The sequence below is a fragment of the Mixophyes fleayi genome, chromosome 4 (assembly GCF_038048845.1).
Source record: "Mixophyes fleayi isolate aMixFle1 chromosome 4, aMixFle1.hap1, whole genome shotgun sequence".
In the NCBI taxonomy this organism is placed as follows: domain Eukaryota; kingdom Metazoa; phylum Chordata; class Amphibia; order Anura; family Limnodynastidae; genus Mixophyes; species Mixophyes fleayi.
In genome coordinates this window covers 328,883,569-328,900,117 of record NC_134405.1, presented here as the reverse complement: position 1 = coordinate 328,900,117, position 16,549 = coordinate 328,883,569, and the positions used below count along the sequence as shown (strand labels likewise).

Sequence of the window (16,549 nt, the reverse complement as noted above, 5' to 3'; positions counted from 1 at the left end):
TCAACAGGACTGCACATTACCCTTAATTGCAGTAAGAAGTTTAAATAATACATTGAATGAAAGAAAGAGACGCCTATCTGTAATAACATTCTGGAGATTACCAGACATTCCAGGGGGTAAATGGATTAACTTCCGGTGTTTGCAAATCACCGTTATTCGGCGATTTTGCAGTGAAAGTTTAAAGCGTCAATGGCTTAAAAGGCATTGTTTTGCTTTTAAAGCCATTGCCGCTTTAAATTTTCACTGCAGACTCGCCGAATAACGGTGACTTGCAAAAACCGGAAGTTGATCCATTTACCCCCAGGAGAGTAGGTGATGTAGTGTGTTCTTGTTTCCTCACCCTTTCCTCTCCTTCCCACCCTTCTCCACTCTAAACTACACCTCCCTACCATCCTGATTTAGGCTGGACCGCCAAGATTTCAGGGCTCTGTCCCGCGCCATTCCGATTGGGACAGATTTGTCCTAATTGTGGGGAGATTAGGGAGGTATAGAGTGTTTAGTGCTGCACTGCATGCGGGGTAAAGAAGGTTGGGGAGGGGAGGAGAGAATGGACAGCTTAGCGCATTCAAAACACTAGACACACCCCTGGGATGTGACCACACCCCATTGTGCCATAGCCCCACCCCTGACCATTTGCCTCACAGAGGTACGAGGAAAAATTAGCGGATATTTCTAGCATAGCAACGGTAAAAGTACGCCGATCCGCAGAACATCGCGACTGATTGAATTCCCCCCATAGAAGACTATGTTATCAGGAAGATAACAAGGAAAGTGGTGATTACTTTTTATGGACGTGTTACTCCAAGGAATGTGGTATATATATATATTTTTTGCAGAAAGGAACTTTAAAATCGATATAAAATATTTCATAGCTTTTTTTTTTAAAGCTGAAGATTATATTTAAAAATTTCACAATGGAGCTTTTTTCCTTAATCGTAAGTGCGTGTTTTACTGTAAACTCAAGATGTTTCATTTCAATATAAAGTCAGGATAGGCGTTTGATGCTTTTAAAAATGATGGATTATGTGTTAGCTCTCCCTGCCAAATAGCCGTATAAAGTCAGTGCAACGTCTGGTATCCAGAATCCGGTGCACACGCTTCTGTGCACACGGTTCTGCGTACAGTATCTGGACTATTATTACAGGATGCTCAAACAAAAAATATTCCAGTAAGTTTTTACATGGTATGAAGTCCCACAGTATGACTAAGACGGAAGGCTGAGGGATAACAGCACACTGCAATATTGTCAGTAAGAATACAGTTTGGGAACAAAGTCCTTTCCATTCAAGGGAACTTACAGTCAGACCTACTCAAGGGTATTCACAGAGTGCGCCCTCTGCTGGTAGTAAAAGGTTATTTTATTTATTTATGTATTTTATTTTTATTGGGAACAAATATATAATTGCTCTCTCACATACTTCCCTTTCATCCTTCAGTATCCCCTGCTCTCTTGCATTCTTACTTACTCAAACTTCATGTTATATCATAGCTCCAGTGCAAGGACAAATATAAGTGAGTAGCTGAGCCAACAGGGGCGAGCGTAGGATTTTTAGAAAGGTGTTTAAAACTTCTTGATTTTGGAGGGGGTGTGGCAAGCCTATGGAATGGGCGTCGTTCTCAGTTGTACTATTATTTGCTGCATAAGGTTCACCATCTCACCAACCCTGTTACAGATCATCTCCCATTGGTCTCCTCATACAGAGCACAGTGCAATCTTCCCAGCAGTATCCTTCCCACTAAAACCAATCAGCGTTCAGGAATCTACTCCGCATCATGTGATTTAAGTGCAGACTCCTTTAACTGGTTGTCTGAGCCAGGGTTCAAAAATACTTAATTTGGTCGCTTCATCTTTCTGGCTTCCGTCAAGTTTTTTTCTCTGTGAGGGACTGTAGCTTTGCCTGTGTATTTCAATATAGATTGTTATAGAATTTGTTTTTGGTTTGTTTGTGTTTTTAATTTTTCCTTCACTGGTGTGTAGAAATTCACAAGAACAAGTCTCCCAAACTTTGAAGTTTGATCAAAATTGTCCTTTCTGGGTGGCATTGTAAATGCATCTCCAAACTTCTTCAACTCCTACATCCTACTCCCAGGGCCACCAACAGAAATTTCAGGCCCCGGTATAGCAACTTCTTGGGGCCCCTTCCATAAACTAACAAAAGGGGTGGAGTCACACCAGGTTGTGACTCCTCCAGCCCCCCTCCCTCTCAGAGCCCCTGCCTACTCCTTCATCATATAGTAGCATATAAAATACCATGGCAGCTTATGGTGTCACAGAGCCAGGTATGACAGGTATTGGGAATGCAGTAAAACACTATATGACTTATCAGAGCCATAGCTTAAAATTTTAGCACCCGGGGAAGGAGGGAAACTGCCGCACCCGTAGCCCTCAGTTTTAACCAAATTAACCTAAAACATTCATAAACTGCGCCCCCCTTCAGCACTGCGACCCTAGCCGGTCGTCCCTCTCGCACAGCCCTAGATATAGTCCTGGGGCTTATTAATAAAATAGTGAATGTAGAACATGTGCTTTAACCTGTATGAACCAATCAGAATTTTGCGTTCAGTCATATGGACTGCTACAAGCTTATACCTGATTGGTTGCTATGGGTTACAGGACGTTGCTGCTCTTTGAACCATGCTATTAAATAAACCCATATAAATTGTCTGGCCTAGTTAATTTTAATTGTTCCTCTCATGGCTCCTTCACTTCCCAGAAATTGGCCTTGTTGTGAACTGGTAAATGTAGACTTGTGAAACTTCTACTGCTCATTAAATAAATTCCCACTGTCAGAAGAATCATTGGAATCATTCATTCAGGATTTGCAGCGCAGATTAAAAAAAAAAAACCCAACACATTTTAAACCACTTAAAATCTTGGTTTTCTCAAATACAAAAGCTCATAGCATCATTTAAAAGAAAACCAACAAAACAAAAACATATTTATCATGCAGGTTCTTTGTCTAGAATCACTATGTAAAAATAACTGAGGAAAGATTGTCTGCCCTTATGCACAGCAATTTGGATTGCCAAATTAGTAGTTTTAGACCAAAATAATCCCAGGGGGTATATTTGCTAAACTGCGGGGTTGAAAAGTGGAGATGTTGCCTATAGCAACCAATCAGATTCTAGTTATCATTTATTTACTGTATTCTACAAAATAACAGCTAAAATCTGATTGGTTGCTATAGGCAACAACTCCACTTTTTCAAACCCACAGCTTATTAAATATACCCCCATGTGTCTGAATACCCGAAACATCCAGGAATCCGGATCAACATCTGATTGGGATTTATCAGATACTAATCAGGACAGCCAGAAAATCATCCTTCTGCACTAAACGGTCCATGTGTGATCTAATTGCTTAACCTGAGATCCAAGCAACCAAATCTGTCCAATTTAGTCACCCACATGGCTCCCCAGCCAAGTGATCACAATCAGATCTTCCCATGTATAGGTACCTTAACACACGCTAATTTGTCAGTATTAAATTAATGTCTTGTGAAAATAAGTACTGGATTGTAACCATGGCACACGATAATGTGTATTTTTCCTGAACATACGTCTGTAACTGGAACCCTGCCTTTTCTCCCCAGCTGCTGGTCAAGTAACAGTGGATGCATGCTGCACCAGCGGCTATGAGTGGGCATCACAAAAGAAGGAGTGTACCAGCCTCCCCGTTATCTCAGACAACAAGCAGTGCAAGTGAGTACATTGGAATTACAGTCATTTTCACCTTAATTTACGATTTATTCCTGCACCATTTTATTGAAGCCCTCTGTTGTCTGCTAAGAGACTCCAGCTTAGACAACTCCTCACTACCTTCAGAAAACAGACAGTTGTTATTTCTTCCTACACATTGAACTTGATGGATGCCTAGGTAGAGAAAACTCCAGACACTGGAGCAAGGCATGATGGGAAGGTAGTTTTTTGAGTCAGAGCAGCCTGTAGAACTTATGAAAGCTGCTTGAACTACGCTTCAAAGGTTAATAAAAAAGTTACACCTGGCACCAGACCAGCTATACATGGATGGTATTGAAGGTAAGAATTCAAAACATCAGATCAATTGATATGAGGTAAAGTTTTTTTTTGATTGGAGTTCTCAAAATGTTGTTCATGAGGCAATTAGCACATTGATACAGAACAGCTTTAGTAAATGATTAGTCTGACAGGATTGTCAGATAAATAATTTACAATCCTGGTGGATTAATGTTTTGTATTGATTTTTGATATATGTAAAAGTATTTTTTCATGCGTAAGTTTTAGATGTGATTAAATACATTTTTAAATGATCATTTGGTTGTCTGGTTTTGAAATATAGGTGAGGGATATGCGCTTCTTTTTATCTTAAATAAATCTAGTTTACAATGCCAAGCACTCTAATGACCAGCGGAGAATTCAGAGCCCATTTGATGTCAAATGTACAAAGCAGAACAGACCTTGGATGTCTAGTGTGAAAGTACACACATTACAGAGTGTTCCATGAAGTACACACATTACAGAGTGTTCCATTAAGTACACACATTACAGAGTGTTCCATTAAGTACACACATTACAGAGTGTTCCATGCAGTACACACATTACAGAGTGTTCCATGCAGTGCACACATTACAGAGTGTTCCGTGCAGTACACACATTACAGAGTGTTCCATTAAGTACACACATTACAGAGTGTTCCATTAAGTACACACATTACAGAGTGTTCCATGCAGTACACACATTACAGAGTGTTCCATGCAGTGCACACATTACAGAGTGTTCCATGCAGTGCGCACATTACAGAGTGTTCCTTGAAGTGCGCACATTACAGAGTGTTCCTTGAAGTGCGCACATTACAGAGTGTTCCATGCAGTGCGCACATTACAGAGTGTTCCATGCAGTGCGCACATTACAGAGTGTTCCATGCAGTACGCACATTACAGAGTGTTCCATGCAGTACGCACATTACAGAGTGTTCCATGCAGTGCGCACATTACAGAGTGTTCCATGCAGTGCACACATTACAGAGTGTTCCATGCAGTGCACACATTACAGAGTGTTCCATGCAGTGCGCACATTACAGAGTGTTCCTTGAAGTGCGCACATTACAGAGTGTTCCTTGAAGTGCGCACATTACAGAGTGTTCCTTGAAGTGCGCACATTACAGAGTGTTCCTTGAAGTACACACATTACAGAGTGTTCCTTGAAGTGCGCACATTACAGAGTGTTCCTTGAAGTGCGCACATTACAGAGTGTTCCTTGAAGTACGCACATTACAGAGTGTTCCATGCAGTACGCACATTACAGAGTGTTCCTTGAAGTGCGCACATTACAGAGTGTTCCTTGAAGTGCGCACATTACAGAGTGTTCCATGCAGTACGCACATTACAGAGTGTTCCATGAAGTACGCACATTACAGAGTGTTCCATGAAGTACGCACATTACAGAGTGTTCCATGCAGTACGCACATTACAGAGTGTTCCATGCAGTACGCACATTACAGAGTGTTCCATGCAGTACGCACATTACAGAGTGTTCCATGCAGTACACAGATTACAGAGTGTTCCATGAAGTGCGCACATTACAGAGTGTTCCATGAAGTACGCACATTACAGAGTGTTCCATGAAGTACACACATTACAGAGTGTTCCATGAAGTACGCACATTACAGAGTGTTCCATGAAGTACGCACATTACAGAGTGTTCCATGAAGTACGCACATTACAGAGTGTTCCATGCAGTACACACATTACAGAGTGTTCCATGAAGTACGCACATTACAGAGTGTTCCATGCAGTACGCACATTACAGAGTGTTCCATGAAGTACGCACATTACAGAGTGGTCCATGAAGTACGCACATTACAGAGTGTTCCGTGAAGTACGCACATTACAGAGTGTTCCATGAAGTACGCACATTACAGAGTGTTCCATGAAGTACGCACATTACAGAGTGTTCCATGCAGTACGCACATTACAGAGTGTTCCATGCAGTACGCACATTACAGAGTGTTCCATGCAGTACACAGATTACAGAGTGTTCCATGAAGTATGCACATTACAGAGTGGTCCATGAAGTACACACATTACAGAGTGTTCCATGCAGTACGCACATTACAGAGTGTTCCATGAAGTACGCACATTACAGAGTGTTCCATGAAGTACACAGAACCCACTACAGTATGCACCTAGGTCCCCAGGCCACCATACATATGTGGTGGTCGAGTACTGATGGGAATCCTTCCCTTACCTTGTTCTCCAGACACGAGTCAGGTTCTTTTCTGTTCGGATATCCGGTGGTCAGGAGATAAATACTTCAATGAAAGGGACAAGGATTGGTCAAACAACTTGGGTTTATTGAGAATGCGGTAAGGATAGTTTCGGTAAGACACCGCGCCACTGACCCCTTCAGCTCAATAGTAATGACAAAATAATGCGTCTGATCAGCATAGAGCACAATAGCATTTAACATATGACATACACCTGGTGAGTATAAGGCAGAATAACGATAACATCTTCAATGCACATTGTCTAATAAGGCACACTGGTAATCACAGTTACTACTTTCAAGTTAGCAATATCTGACTGGTGATTATGCAAGAACCATCAGTAATAACCCATCAAGACTCTTACGGTCACTACCACGCCCACTAGAGGGCTCCTTCTTATTCAGGTGTTTGGGGTACCGTGCTATTCCCTATGGGTCAGGCGCCCCACTTTTAGCATCTACTGCTGAGTTAACTTGAATTGCAGCGGTACCACTAACATTGAATGTCACACCTTCAATATTAATAAATCAATTCTTAGGTAAATCACAGAACATTAACATCATCTAAACATTTGATGCACAAATATTATCCCTGGTAACGTTACCATATTTTCCACTCAATCCTGGGCTGACCTGTGCAAAGGAATTTGGTAGTGTTCCAATGTCCTGCAGAGGTTTCCATCAAGGGTTAAGTATTATAGTAGAAAGCAGGGCTGTTGCTCATTTCAGCCACAAGATGGCGCTGTTCTCTTAACAGTCAATGAATCTCTATAAACACATGTGCTTTGCAACAGGGTATAGTGTCCAGATATCAGCACACACACAGGATAGAGCTGAAACGACAGTCTTAATTGTTCCTTGCAGCCTGTGTAAAGGTATGATCTGGGGAAAAGCTCTCACAATCCTTCCTTGTACAAGAATGCAATGTCAGTTTTGGATAGATTCTCTCATCACTCTTCTCTCTGACACTGGGGTGTGTGCAGTACACTGCAGGCTAGGGTTTTACCTTGAGACGGTTCTGCAGTTAATGGAGACTGTCTTTGGCGCCCCGCTGCGTGTCCCCAGCTGTTCTCTGTCCGCTTTGCTGGCAATGTCACAGTTCTGGAAGCAGCTTATCTTCTCTCTGCTCGGCTGCGCGTCCTCCCCCTTGTTCCTTCTACCATGCTGCTCTCTCTCTCCTCCTTCCTGCACATCCTCTTCCTGTTACTCCCCCAGCCAATCAGGGCCTTCATCCTCCTCCTGTCAATCACTCCTGGGCACAAGTTTTCAGGAGCACAATTAACCCCTTTTAGCCCTGCGTTTATGCACTCCTCTGTGCTGTTCAACAGGGCTTTGGGGTACCACACATACATTTACACACCAGTAACCCCACACAAAACAATGTTCCAAATCATGGGGGTCCTGTAAACATTACTATTTCCTGTGGTCGGGTTTTAAATGGATGATTGCAAACATCCAAGTAGATTAAAAACTTTGAAATCGATCAAATCAAATGACAACTGCACTAGTGCAGGCTCCAGATCTGTCACCAAGTTATAAGAATAACACTTTCAAAAAGTGTAACTTGAGATTTGAGAATAGTCAGCGCCTTTCACAAAGTATGTCTATTAGCTGCACTTTGTGTCTGATTGAAGATTTATTTTGCTGTGCAAGAAATTATTTCTGAAAACAGTTCACGGTGCTTTGGACATAGACTATGTTAGTTTTAAAGTTCAAATAAGTTTTGAAGTGTTTGATGTAGCAAATACATCTAAAAAAAAATTCTTTTTTTTTTTTTTAAATCCACTTATGTTAATCTTTTCATACATATTACAAACAGGGCTAGGAGAGTTTTCATGCAGTAAAGATACCTTCAAGTGCTGCGTCTGTACTTTGGGCAAGCTGTGGACTAACGTGACCCTTTCTTCACCGTACATAGTGCTCTTCTCCTGAACTTATCGCTTAATATACTATTGCAGTAACCTGTGCACTATTTTCATATTAATACAATATTAATTTTCTGCCAAAAACAACACTAAACATCAGCTGATTAATTCAGCACAGGCATCTACAATGGTAAATTAAGTGGGACGTCTAGGGGCAGAACATTTAATTGACAAGGTCTTGCTGGAGAGTCTGTGTATATATATATATATATATATCTACTATATAAATGCCTAGTGGCGTGTGTGAAAAAAAAAACCCAAGCTGCAGCGCCACCTGCTGGGCAGAGTTATACACTGACCTATATATTTCTTGAAGGAGAAGTGACAGTTGGGAGTGGTTGCCGGGGGTGACAGTGGGGAGTCTTTAACACCTTAAGTAGCTTGATGAAGGATGTGGCGATGAAGATGAAGGATGAGGTAATGGAGAAAAATGATGAGATGGTGACATGTTGAAAAAAACACGTTAAAAAAGGGCGCTTGCGTCGGGAAGTAACGCTCTTCCCCTGAGGAGGCCTGGGCTATGGCCCAAATGCATGACAAGAACCTTCTTAACACCTTAAGTAGCTTGATTTGACTAGAATGCATGAGTATCATTCACGGGTTAACTTGTGTGTGTATATATATATATATATATATATATATATATATATATATATATATATATATATATATATATATATATATATACACACAAGTTAACATTTATTTATATAGCGCCAGCATACTCCGTAGCGCTTTACAGTTGGGAACAAACATAGTAATAAAACAAGGCTCTATACACACACTTTATTATATATTTAATTCATCTATCAGCACTCTGCCAAGTATGCGTCTGATTATGAGTGATGGACGTATTAGCTTGGCTTGAGTTATAGTTGGATAGCTGCCCGGCTCTGCTTCAATACTCAGGAAACAAGTTGAATTATTATCGAACAGGCCTGAAATCAGCTCCAGCTCCTCGTAAGAATGCAGAGATCTTTATTACACCAAAGAAAATCTGCTTGAATAGTGAACTTTTCTAGTACGCTCACAGGCATCTGCACCCCTGAAATGTACGACCTGATCCTCATAAATCCTGGAGACATGTGATTAGAACATATCTCACAACTCTTAAAGTGCAGAGAGACAGCAGAGTTCTAACAAAACTTTAAGTGGAGATTTCTGAGATCGCTCTCGGTGCTCTGGCACTTAATAAAAAGAATCTTTCTGAGCCTTTAGCTAAACAACAACCTTTTATTGTGCACACACAGAGGAAGTGGAGGCTTCTTAGCAGAGAAGTGAATTAGGAAATTGTCTTTTCCTTTCTAGTGCACCCCTGGGAGGCAATGTCAGAGACTTGAAAGGGGCCTAGAGGAGAAATCACGTGTTTGTTATTCCGTGGTGGGAGAGAGCAGGCATCTGATAACCAGATACATTCATCTGCTCTCCCACTCTCATCCTCATAAATACGAGGGGGCTCTGCGATGCCCTTCTCTGAGCCACTGAGTGTTCCTGAGCTTTGTTCACAGTTTTTTTTATAGGATATAGCAGGACTCGATGTTTGAATTTCCACTCAAAATCATCATCATCATCACCATTTATTTATATAGCGCCACTGATTCCGCAGCGCTGTACAGAGAACTCATTTACATCAGTCCCTGCCCCATTGGGGCTTACAGTCTAAATTCCCTAACACACACACACACACACACACACACACACACACACACACACACACAGACAGACAGACTAGGGTCAATTTGTTAGCAGCCAATTAAGCTACCAGTATGTTTTTGGAGTGTGGGAGGAAACCGGAACACCCGGCGGAAACCCACGCAAACACGGGGAGAACAAACTCCACACAGATAAGGCCATGGTCGGGAATTGAACTCATTACCCCAGTGCTGTAAGGCAGAAGTGCTAACCACTGAGCCACCGTGCTGCCATTTTTAAGCAAGATATCTCAGAGAGAATGTATCAACACTCAGCACTCAACACCTGGGAGACAGTGGGGCTGATGCAAAGTTGGTCTGAAAAATGGGAGTAAATTACTCTTAAAAAAAAAGAGCACTGAGTATAGGCACCCGGTGTACGCCAAGTCATCATCATCATCATCGGTCTACTTACACCGGCCCTATAGTAATATTACGGTTTCTGCAGGTCTGTATTTGTGCAGACATGCCTCACTGTACTCAGCCAGCGTTAGAACGCCTCTTCCCGCTCCCGCCTCTCCAGGCACATGCATACGTGCTTATACGTGCGTCCACTTTCGGGGCATGTACGGTGCGATTTCACACAAGATAGGCCCAGTGTCTCTGCGTTTATGATACTTATGGACCATTAAACCTAATAAAGATATTAATAACAGTGCTGATAATTATATTTGCAACATTTAATCTGATTGTGTCTAATCTAAGAGTGTAGATGAGGATTGTGGGGAAGATATTTTCGTGCGCACAGCAGACTTCCTGCCAGCAGTCCATTGAACGATGCAGCAGTCAATCACTTTTAGGGGTATATTTACTAAACTGCGGGTTTGAAAAAGAGGAGATGTTGCCTATAGCAACCAATCAGATTCTAGCTGTCATTTATTTAGTGCATTCTACAATATGACAGCTAGAATCTGGTTGCTATAGGCAACATCTCCACTTTTTCAAACCCACAGTTTAGTAAATATACCCCTTAGCCTCTTTTTTCTGGAGGGGTGAATGGAGGAAGGGTTGATAACAGAGAACAATAACTTGCAGTAAATACATTGTCAAGTGTCCAAAGTGCCGTCATGGTATGGAAACCTTTGTATAAATATCTGTGACTATTATTATTAGCTGTTTTGCACAAGGAACCTTGTATTTTAGGTGTAAGGGTAATCTGGTCATTTGGGCTAATTGCCAAATTACGGAACCTGTGGCCAATTTGACCATGCACATGGACGGTTCTGTGCATTTAGAGGTTGTGCAGTATAATCACAGTCCAGGAGGTAACACTCAGATCAGTTGGGAGGTGACCACGTAGAACACATAGTCATGTCATTTCTCAGCCTGAACTAGTTAGGAAAACACCGTAAGAAATTGGTTCATGAGAAAGTTGCAAGTTCATTAGTTTCATGAGTTGAAGAAGATAACCATAGGGCAGTGGATCCCAAAATATCTCAGTTTGAGGCACCCTTAGGGTCTCCATAATTTTTTTAAGGCACCCCTAAGCCAAAATAATTGGCAAGTAGTCCCCTGCCTTGCTGGGCACCGTCCCTGGCTGCTGCACCCAGTGAGATCATCGTGGCACCCCGGGGAGCCACGGTTTGGGAACCACTGCTGTAAGGGTTACTGTACTTGCACTATACCTCCGTATTGAAGATTAACACCATCTTGCTCTGCGGAATTGTCCATCAAAAATCTGACTCCTGTTAATTTGTTGTTCGTTTCCCCAGGATAACGCAAGAGCAATGCTGCATAAACCAGCTGGAGGAACTGCACTGTACCATCGGCATCACCATTGCCAATGAGAAAGAGACCTGTGACGCCACTGACCAGGAGAACAGCTGTGAAGCCAGGTTTGTGAAGGTGAGTAGAGCCGGACTAGGAGTAATTATATTATAACATGCAATGTGTGTGTGTGCATTACCTGAGCCCCTGTCAGCTCCCTGGTCAGCTCTCTCCCATCCTGATACACTTGGTCCTGCCCTCTCTCCCTGCAACGGAAGATGGCTGAAAGCGGAAGCAGTAGTAGCTGAAGGATACTAATAAAGACCGTAATCACTGAGAGCCCCTGAAATATCAGAAGCTGCTGTAATCCTGCTGTTCCCTTGTTCCTGAAGGTCCTCTACTTCCTCCTCCTGCAGACTCTAGCTACCTTGTAGCTGATAGGTAGATACAGAGAAGCTCCTCCCCTCTTCTGCCCTTGCTCGTCACTTTACTGTCTATAGTAGAGCTCTGTCTGCTTTTACTGTAGAGTCCACAGAGGTATCGTTGTTGGGTATGCTAGGTTAACGCTACCACTTGTTTGTTAACAGTGCAATTAAAACGTGGGATGAAACTTCTTTTCTTATATAGGTGCATTTCGCACATATATCTTGTTACTGTTTCTTTTGCAGTTGGCAGTTAGATATGTCAATTTCTGCGTTGTAAATGTTCTCATGCTCTGACTGGATATATTTTTGTATAGCTCTGTGAATATTCTAATGATCTGGCTACATGTTGATCCAGTCCTGTGAATGTTACAATGGTCTGATTGGCTGCAGGATGGTCTAGCCCTGTGAATGTTCTAACGGTCTGATTGGGTACAGGTTGATCTAGTCCTGTGAATATTCCAAGGATCTGATTGGCTACATGTTGATCTAGTCCTGTGAATGTTACAATGATCTGATTGGCTGAAGGACGGTCTAGCCTTGTGAATGTTCTAACGGTCTGATTGGGTACAGGTTGATCTAGTCCTGTGAATATTCCAAGGATCTGATTGGCTACATGTTGATCTAGTCCTGTGAATGTTACAATGATCTGATTGGCTGAAGGACGGTCTAGCCCTGTGAATGTTCTAATGGTCTGATTGGGTGCAGGTTGATCTAGTCCTGTGAATAGTCCAAGGATCTGATTGGCTACATGTTGATCTAGTCCTGTGAATGTTACAATGATCTGATTGGCTGAAGGATGGTCTAGCCCTGTGAATGTTCTAACGGTCTGATTGGGTACAGGTTGATCTAGTCCTGTGAATATTCCAAGGATCTGATTGGCTACATGTTGATCTAGTCCTGTGAATGTTACAATGATCTGATTGGCTGAAGGACGGTCTAGCCCTGTGAATGTTCTAATGGTCTGATTGGGTGCAGGTTGATCTAGTCCTGTGAATAGTCCAAGGATCTGATTGGCTACATGTTGATCTAGTCCTGTGAATGTTACAATGATCTGATTGGCTGAAGGACGGTCTAGCCCTGTGAATGTTCTAAAGGTCTGATTGGGTACAGGTTGATCTAGTCCTGTGAATAGTCCAAGGATCTGACTGGCTACGGAATGTTTTAGCCCTACACACTATCCAATGTACTGATTAGTTATTATCACTGCATAATTCAGTGGCTCACTCACATTGTTAAGGAACCTCTCTTTCACCTCACCAAGATAGGTAAATGGTGTCTCCATTTAATATCTATACTCTAGCTGCTGGCTAAGTAATCATGTCATGAGTGCAGTGGAATTATGTTTTCTCATTTTGTTTAATAAAGGTTCTGTGTGTTTCCTCAGTAGTTTATTGAGCCTATGGCTATCACTTATACATTTTATAGATTTTGAATAAATTAAACACACCTGTTCTTCATAAAAGTGCAATAAATCACTAACCTGTAGTAATGTCCTGAAGTTTTTTAGTTTATTAAATCAACCTATGTTTTTTTGCAAGTTCAGTGGGAGCAAGCTATACCTGGGGTAAAATTCAGTCATCGAAACGTTTCATCAAAAGGATATTAAATTAGTCTTATTTCTAAAATGTGGTGGTTACATATTACTTTGGTTATTGTTTAAAAAAAGGTACCGGTTTCAACTGAGTTTTATGAATGATTTATATATTTTTGTTTATCAATCTTGTAGTACCTTTCTTTGTCTTTCTTATATCTTTTCATGCAGTTTTAGGAAAATGGTGCTATTTTATCATACCATGATAAAATTAATATTCCAAAATGTTTACCGTTAAAAAATAACTAAATTGAAAAGTAGAAATGATTATATTTAAAAAGTATTCATAAGCTACAAAATTGGGACCCCGGTGGTTCCGGTATAATGGACACCGATTACTAAGTCCCCATCATTATACCAAAAGAGTATAAAAACACAAAACAAAAAAAACCCCACAATATTAAAAGGAAGTTAGATTAATTCCATAAAATCCACAATATTAAATATTTAAACACCTGAAAAGTCTCATAAATAGACCCAACGGACTCCAAAATTGAGCTAAATTTCAGCTGATATTTCTGTTTCTTTATTTTATCCCTTTAAGGTTTAAAATTATCTTTCGTTTTGGGGGTGGAGACGTGGAGCATGTGAAGACGAATGAGCCTCTAACAGATGACATTTCCCATTCTGTCTCTTGGGGCAGGACATCTGCACAATGACAGTCTAGTTGTGTAGGTTAATGCCTGGCTGGGAGCATTAATAGTGGTCTGGGAAGAAATGTTCAATTATTCCACCTCCCCCCTCCCTTCCAGACCATGTCACCATAGGAGACCACCTAGGTTTGCGTAATGGAAGCACTAGCCCTCCTTAAGTACCACCTAACAGGTCTTGTTTACTCTAGCAAGAGTATATTATTTTGCTTGCGATTGTAATTATACCCCCCTGTTTCTGTTTGTGGAGAAGAGATCACCACCCACCCACAGTGTTGTTTAGATGAAAGTAAGAACATGACACCCTCAGGTGCTGAGGAACCTCTTTTGAGGTAGAGCTGTTAAACAACATAGTGACATCTCTACTTTCCATAGGTTAAGTGATTACTGCATTGGTGCGTGGCTTAAATTACATTTATTTCACTCCCACATGAGGACTTTTTAAGCTGCAGTTCTGCAATAAATTATAAAAGTCAGATCCCTTATTTAGGGGATGCACCAGTGCAAACGTCTCCCAACTCCTCCCATCGTCCAGTGCAAACGTCTCCCAACTCCTCCCATCGTCCAGTGCAAACGTCTCCCAACTCCTCCCATCGTCCAGTGCAAACGTCTCCCAACTCCTCCCATCGTCCAGTGCAAACGTCTCCCAACTCCTCCCATCGTCCAGTGCAAACGTCTCCCAACTCCTCCCATCGTCCAGTGCAAACGTCTCCCAACTCCTCCCATCGTCCAGTGCAAACGTCTCCGTAATCCTGCCATCGTCCAGTGCAAACGTCTTCCAACTTCTCCCATCGTCCAGTGCAAACGTCTCCCAACTCCTCCCATCGTCCATTGCAAACGTCTCCCAACTCCTCCCATCGTCCAGTGCAAACGTCTCCCAACTCCTCCCATAGTCCAGTGCAAACGTCTCCCAACTCCTCCCATAGTCCAGTGCAAACGTCTCCCAACTCCTCCCATTGTCCAGTGCAATTGTCTCCCAACTCCTCCTATCGTCCAGTGCAAACGTCTCCCAACTCCTCCCATTGTCCAGTGCAAACGTCTCCCAACTCCTCCCATCGTCCAGTGCAAACGTCTCCCAATTCCTCCCATCGCCCAGTGCAAACGTCTCCGTAATCCTGCCATCATCCACTATGCAATCATCTCCCAACTCTTCCCATCGACCACTGTGCAAAGGTCTCCCAACTCCTCCCATCGACCACTGTGCAAACGTCTCCCAACTCTTCCCATCGACCACTGTGCAAACATCTCCCAACTTCTCCCATCGACCACTGTGCAAACGTCTCCCAACTCCTCCCATTGACCACTGTGCAAACGTCTCCCAACTCCTCCCATCGACCACTGTGCAAACGTCTCCCAACTTCTCCCATCGACCACTGTGCAAACGTCTCCCAATTCCTCCCATCGACCACTGTGCAAACGTCTCCCAACTCCTCCCATCAGCCAGTGCAAACATCTACAATGCCATCTTGCTTGTTTTCTGCTTTAGAAATAGAGCAAACAAGTGGGACACAGAAAGTCACATTTTCTTTCGAAAGTTTTAACGGTATTGAGGCGGTGAATTGCAAGAACCAAAGTTTGGTTGCCAAGGCACCAGTATAGATTTCTGCTTCTCAGTAGTTCTATGAATATGTAGGTATGGGCAGGCGCGGGCTGGCAAATCTCAGCCCTGGGGGCGCACAGGCGGCCGCATCACATGACACGCGATGACGCGGCCGCATCGGGGGTGGGGGGGTTTGTGGGCGGCCGGCCCAAACAGGGGTCAGACTGAGCACCCTGGGTATGGGTGTATACAACCTATTATACAGAATGCACTAGATAACATTCCGCTATTTCATGAAACAGACAATATTATTATTGTTAGGTTTTTAGTGCCCCCTAGTGGATTTACCAAGTAACAGTCCATAGTCCCAATTTGGCTGAACAACTCTTCCCAGTAATTTTACATTTGTCCAAGTTTACAAACAGCTGATGTTTAAAATTCTAAAAGCTGAAATAAATATTGTTTCACAGAAAGTTAATTAACAAGAAAACAGTCGCTCTCTTTGCACTGATCTATACAGTATATGGACGTTATCTCATTTTAGCTTTGCTGAGAACCAGTGACAATAACAAACAGTTATTCAATCAGTTGTATCAATATGACGGTTCCAAATTCATTGGAATAAATCATTCATATTAATGTACAGAAGTAAAATTATAATCTATTTATAAATACTATACTTCTATTTATTATGAGGTTTTGTATGTAAATAAAAGGAAGGAAATACATAGAAACAAAATAAACTCTAAAAGTAAATATTTTACAAATGCTGTTACA

General features: G+C 42.1%; 1 protein-coding gene across 2 annotated transcripts in view; it reads left to right on the top strand.

Annotated features, from left to right (window-relative positions):
* The window catches only part of FBLN1 (fibulin 1), a 77,432-nt gene that overhangs the window by 17,163 nt on the left and 43,720 nt on the right, over nucleotides 1-16,549 (top strand). For both annotated transcript variants that reach the window (XM_075210345.1, XM_075210346.1), the window contains exons 2-3: nucleotides 3,594-3,702; nucleotides 11,572-11,704. In XM_075210345.1, coding sequence (XP_075066446.1) covers nucleotides 3,594-3,702; nucleotides 11,572-11,704 — 242 coding nt within the window. The remainder of the gene's footprint in view (nucleotides 1-3,593; nucleotides 3,703-11,571; nucleotides 11,705-16,549) is intronic.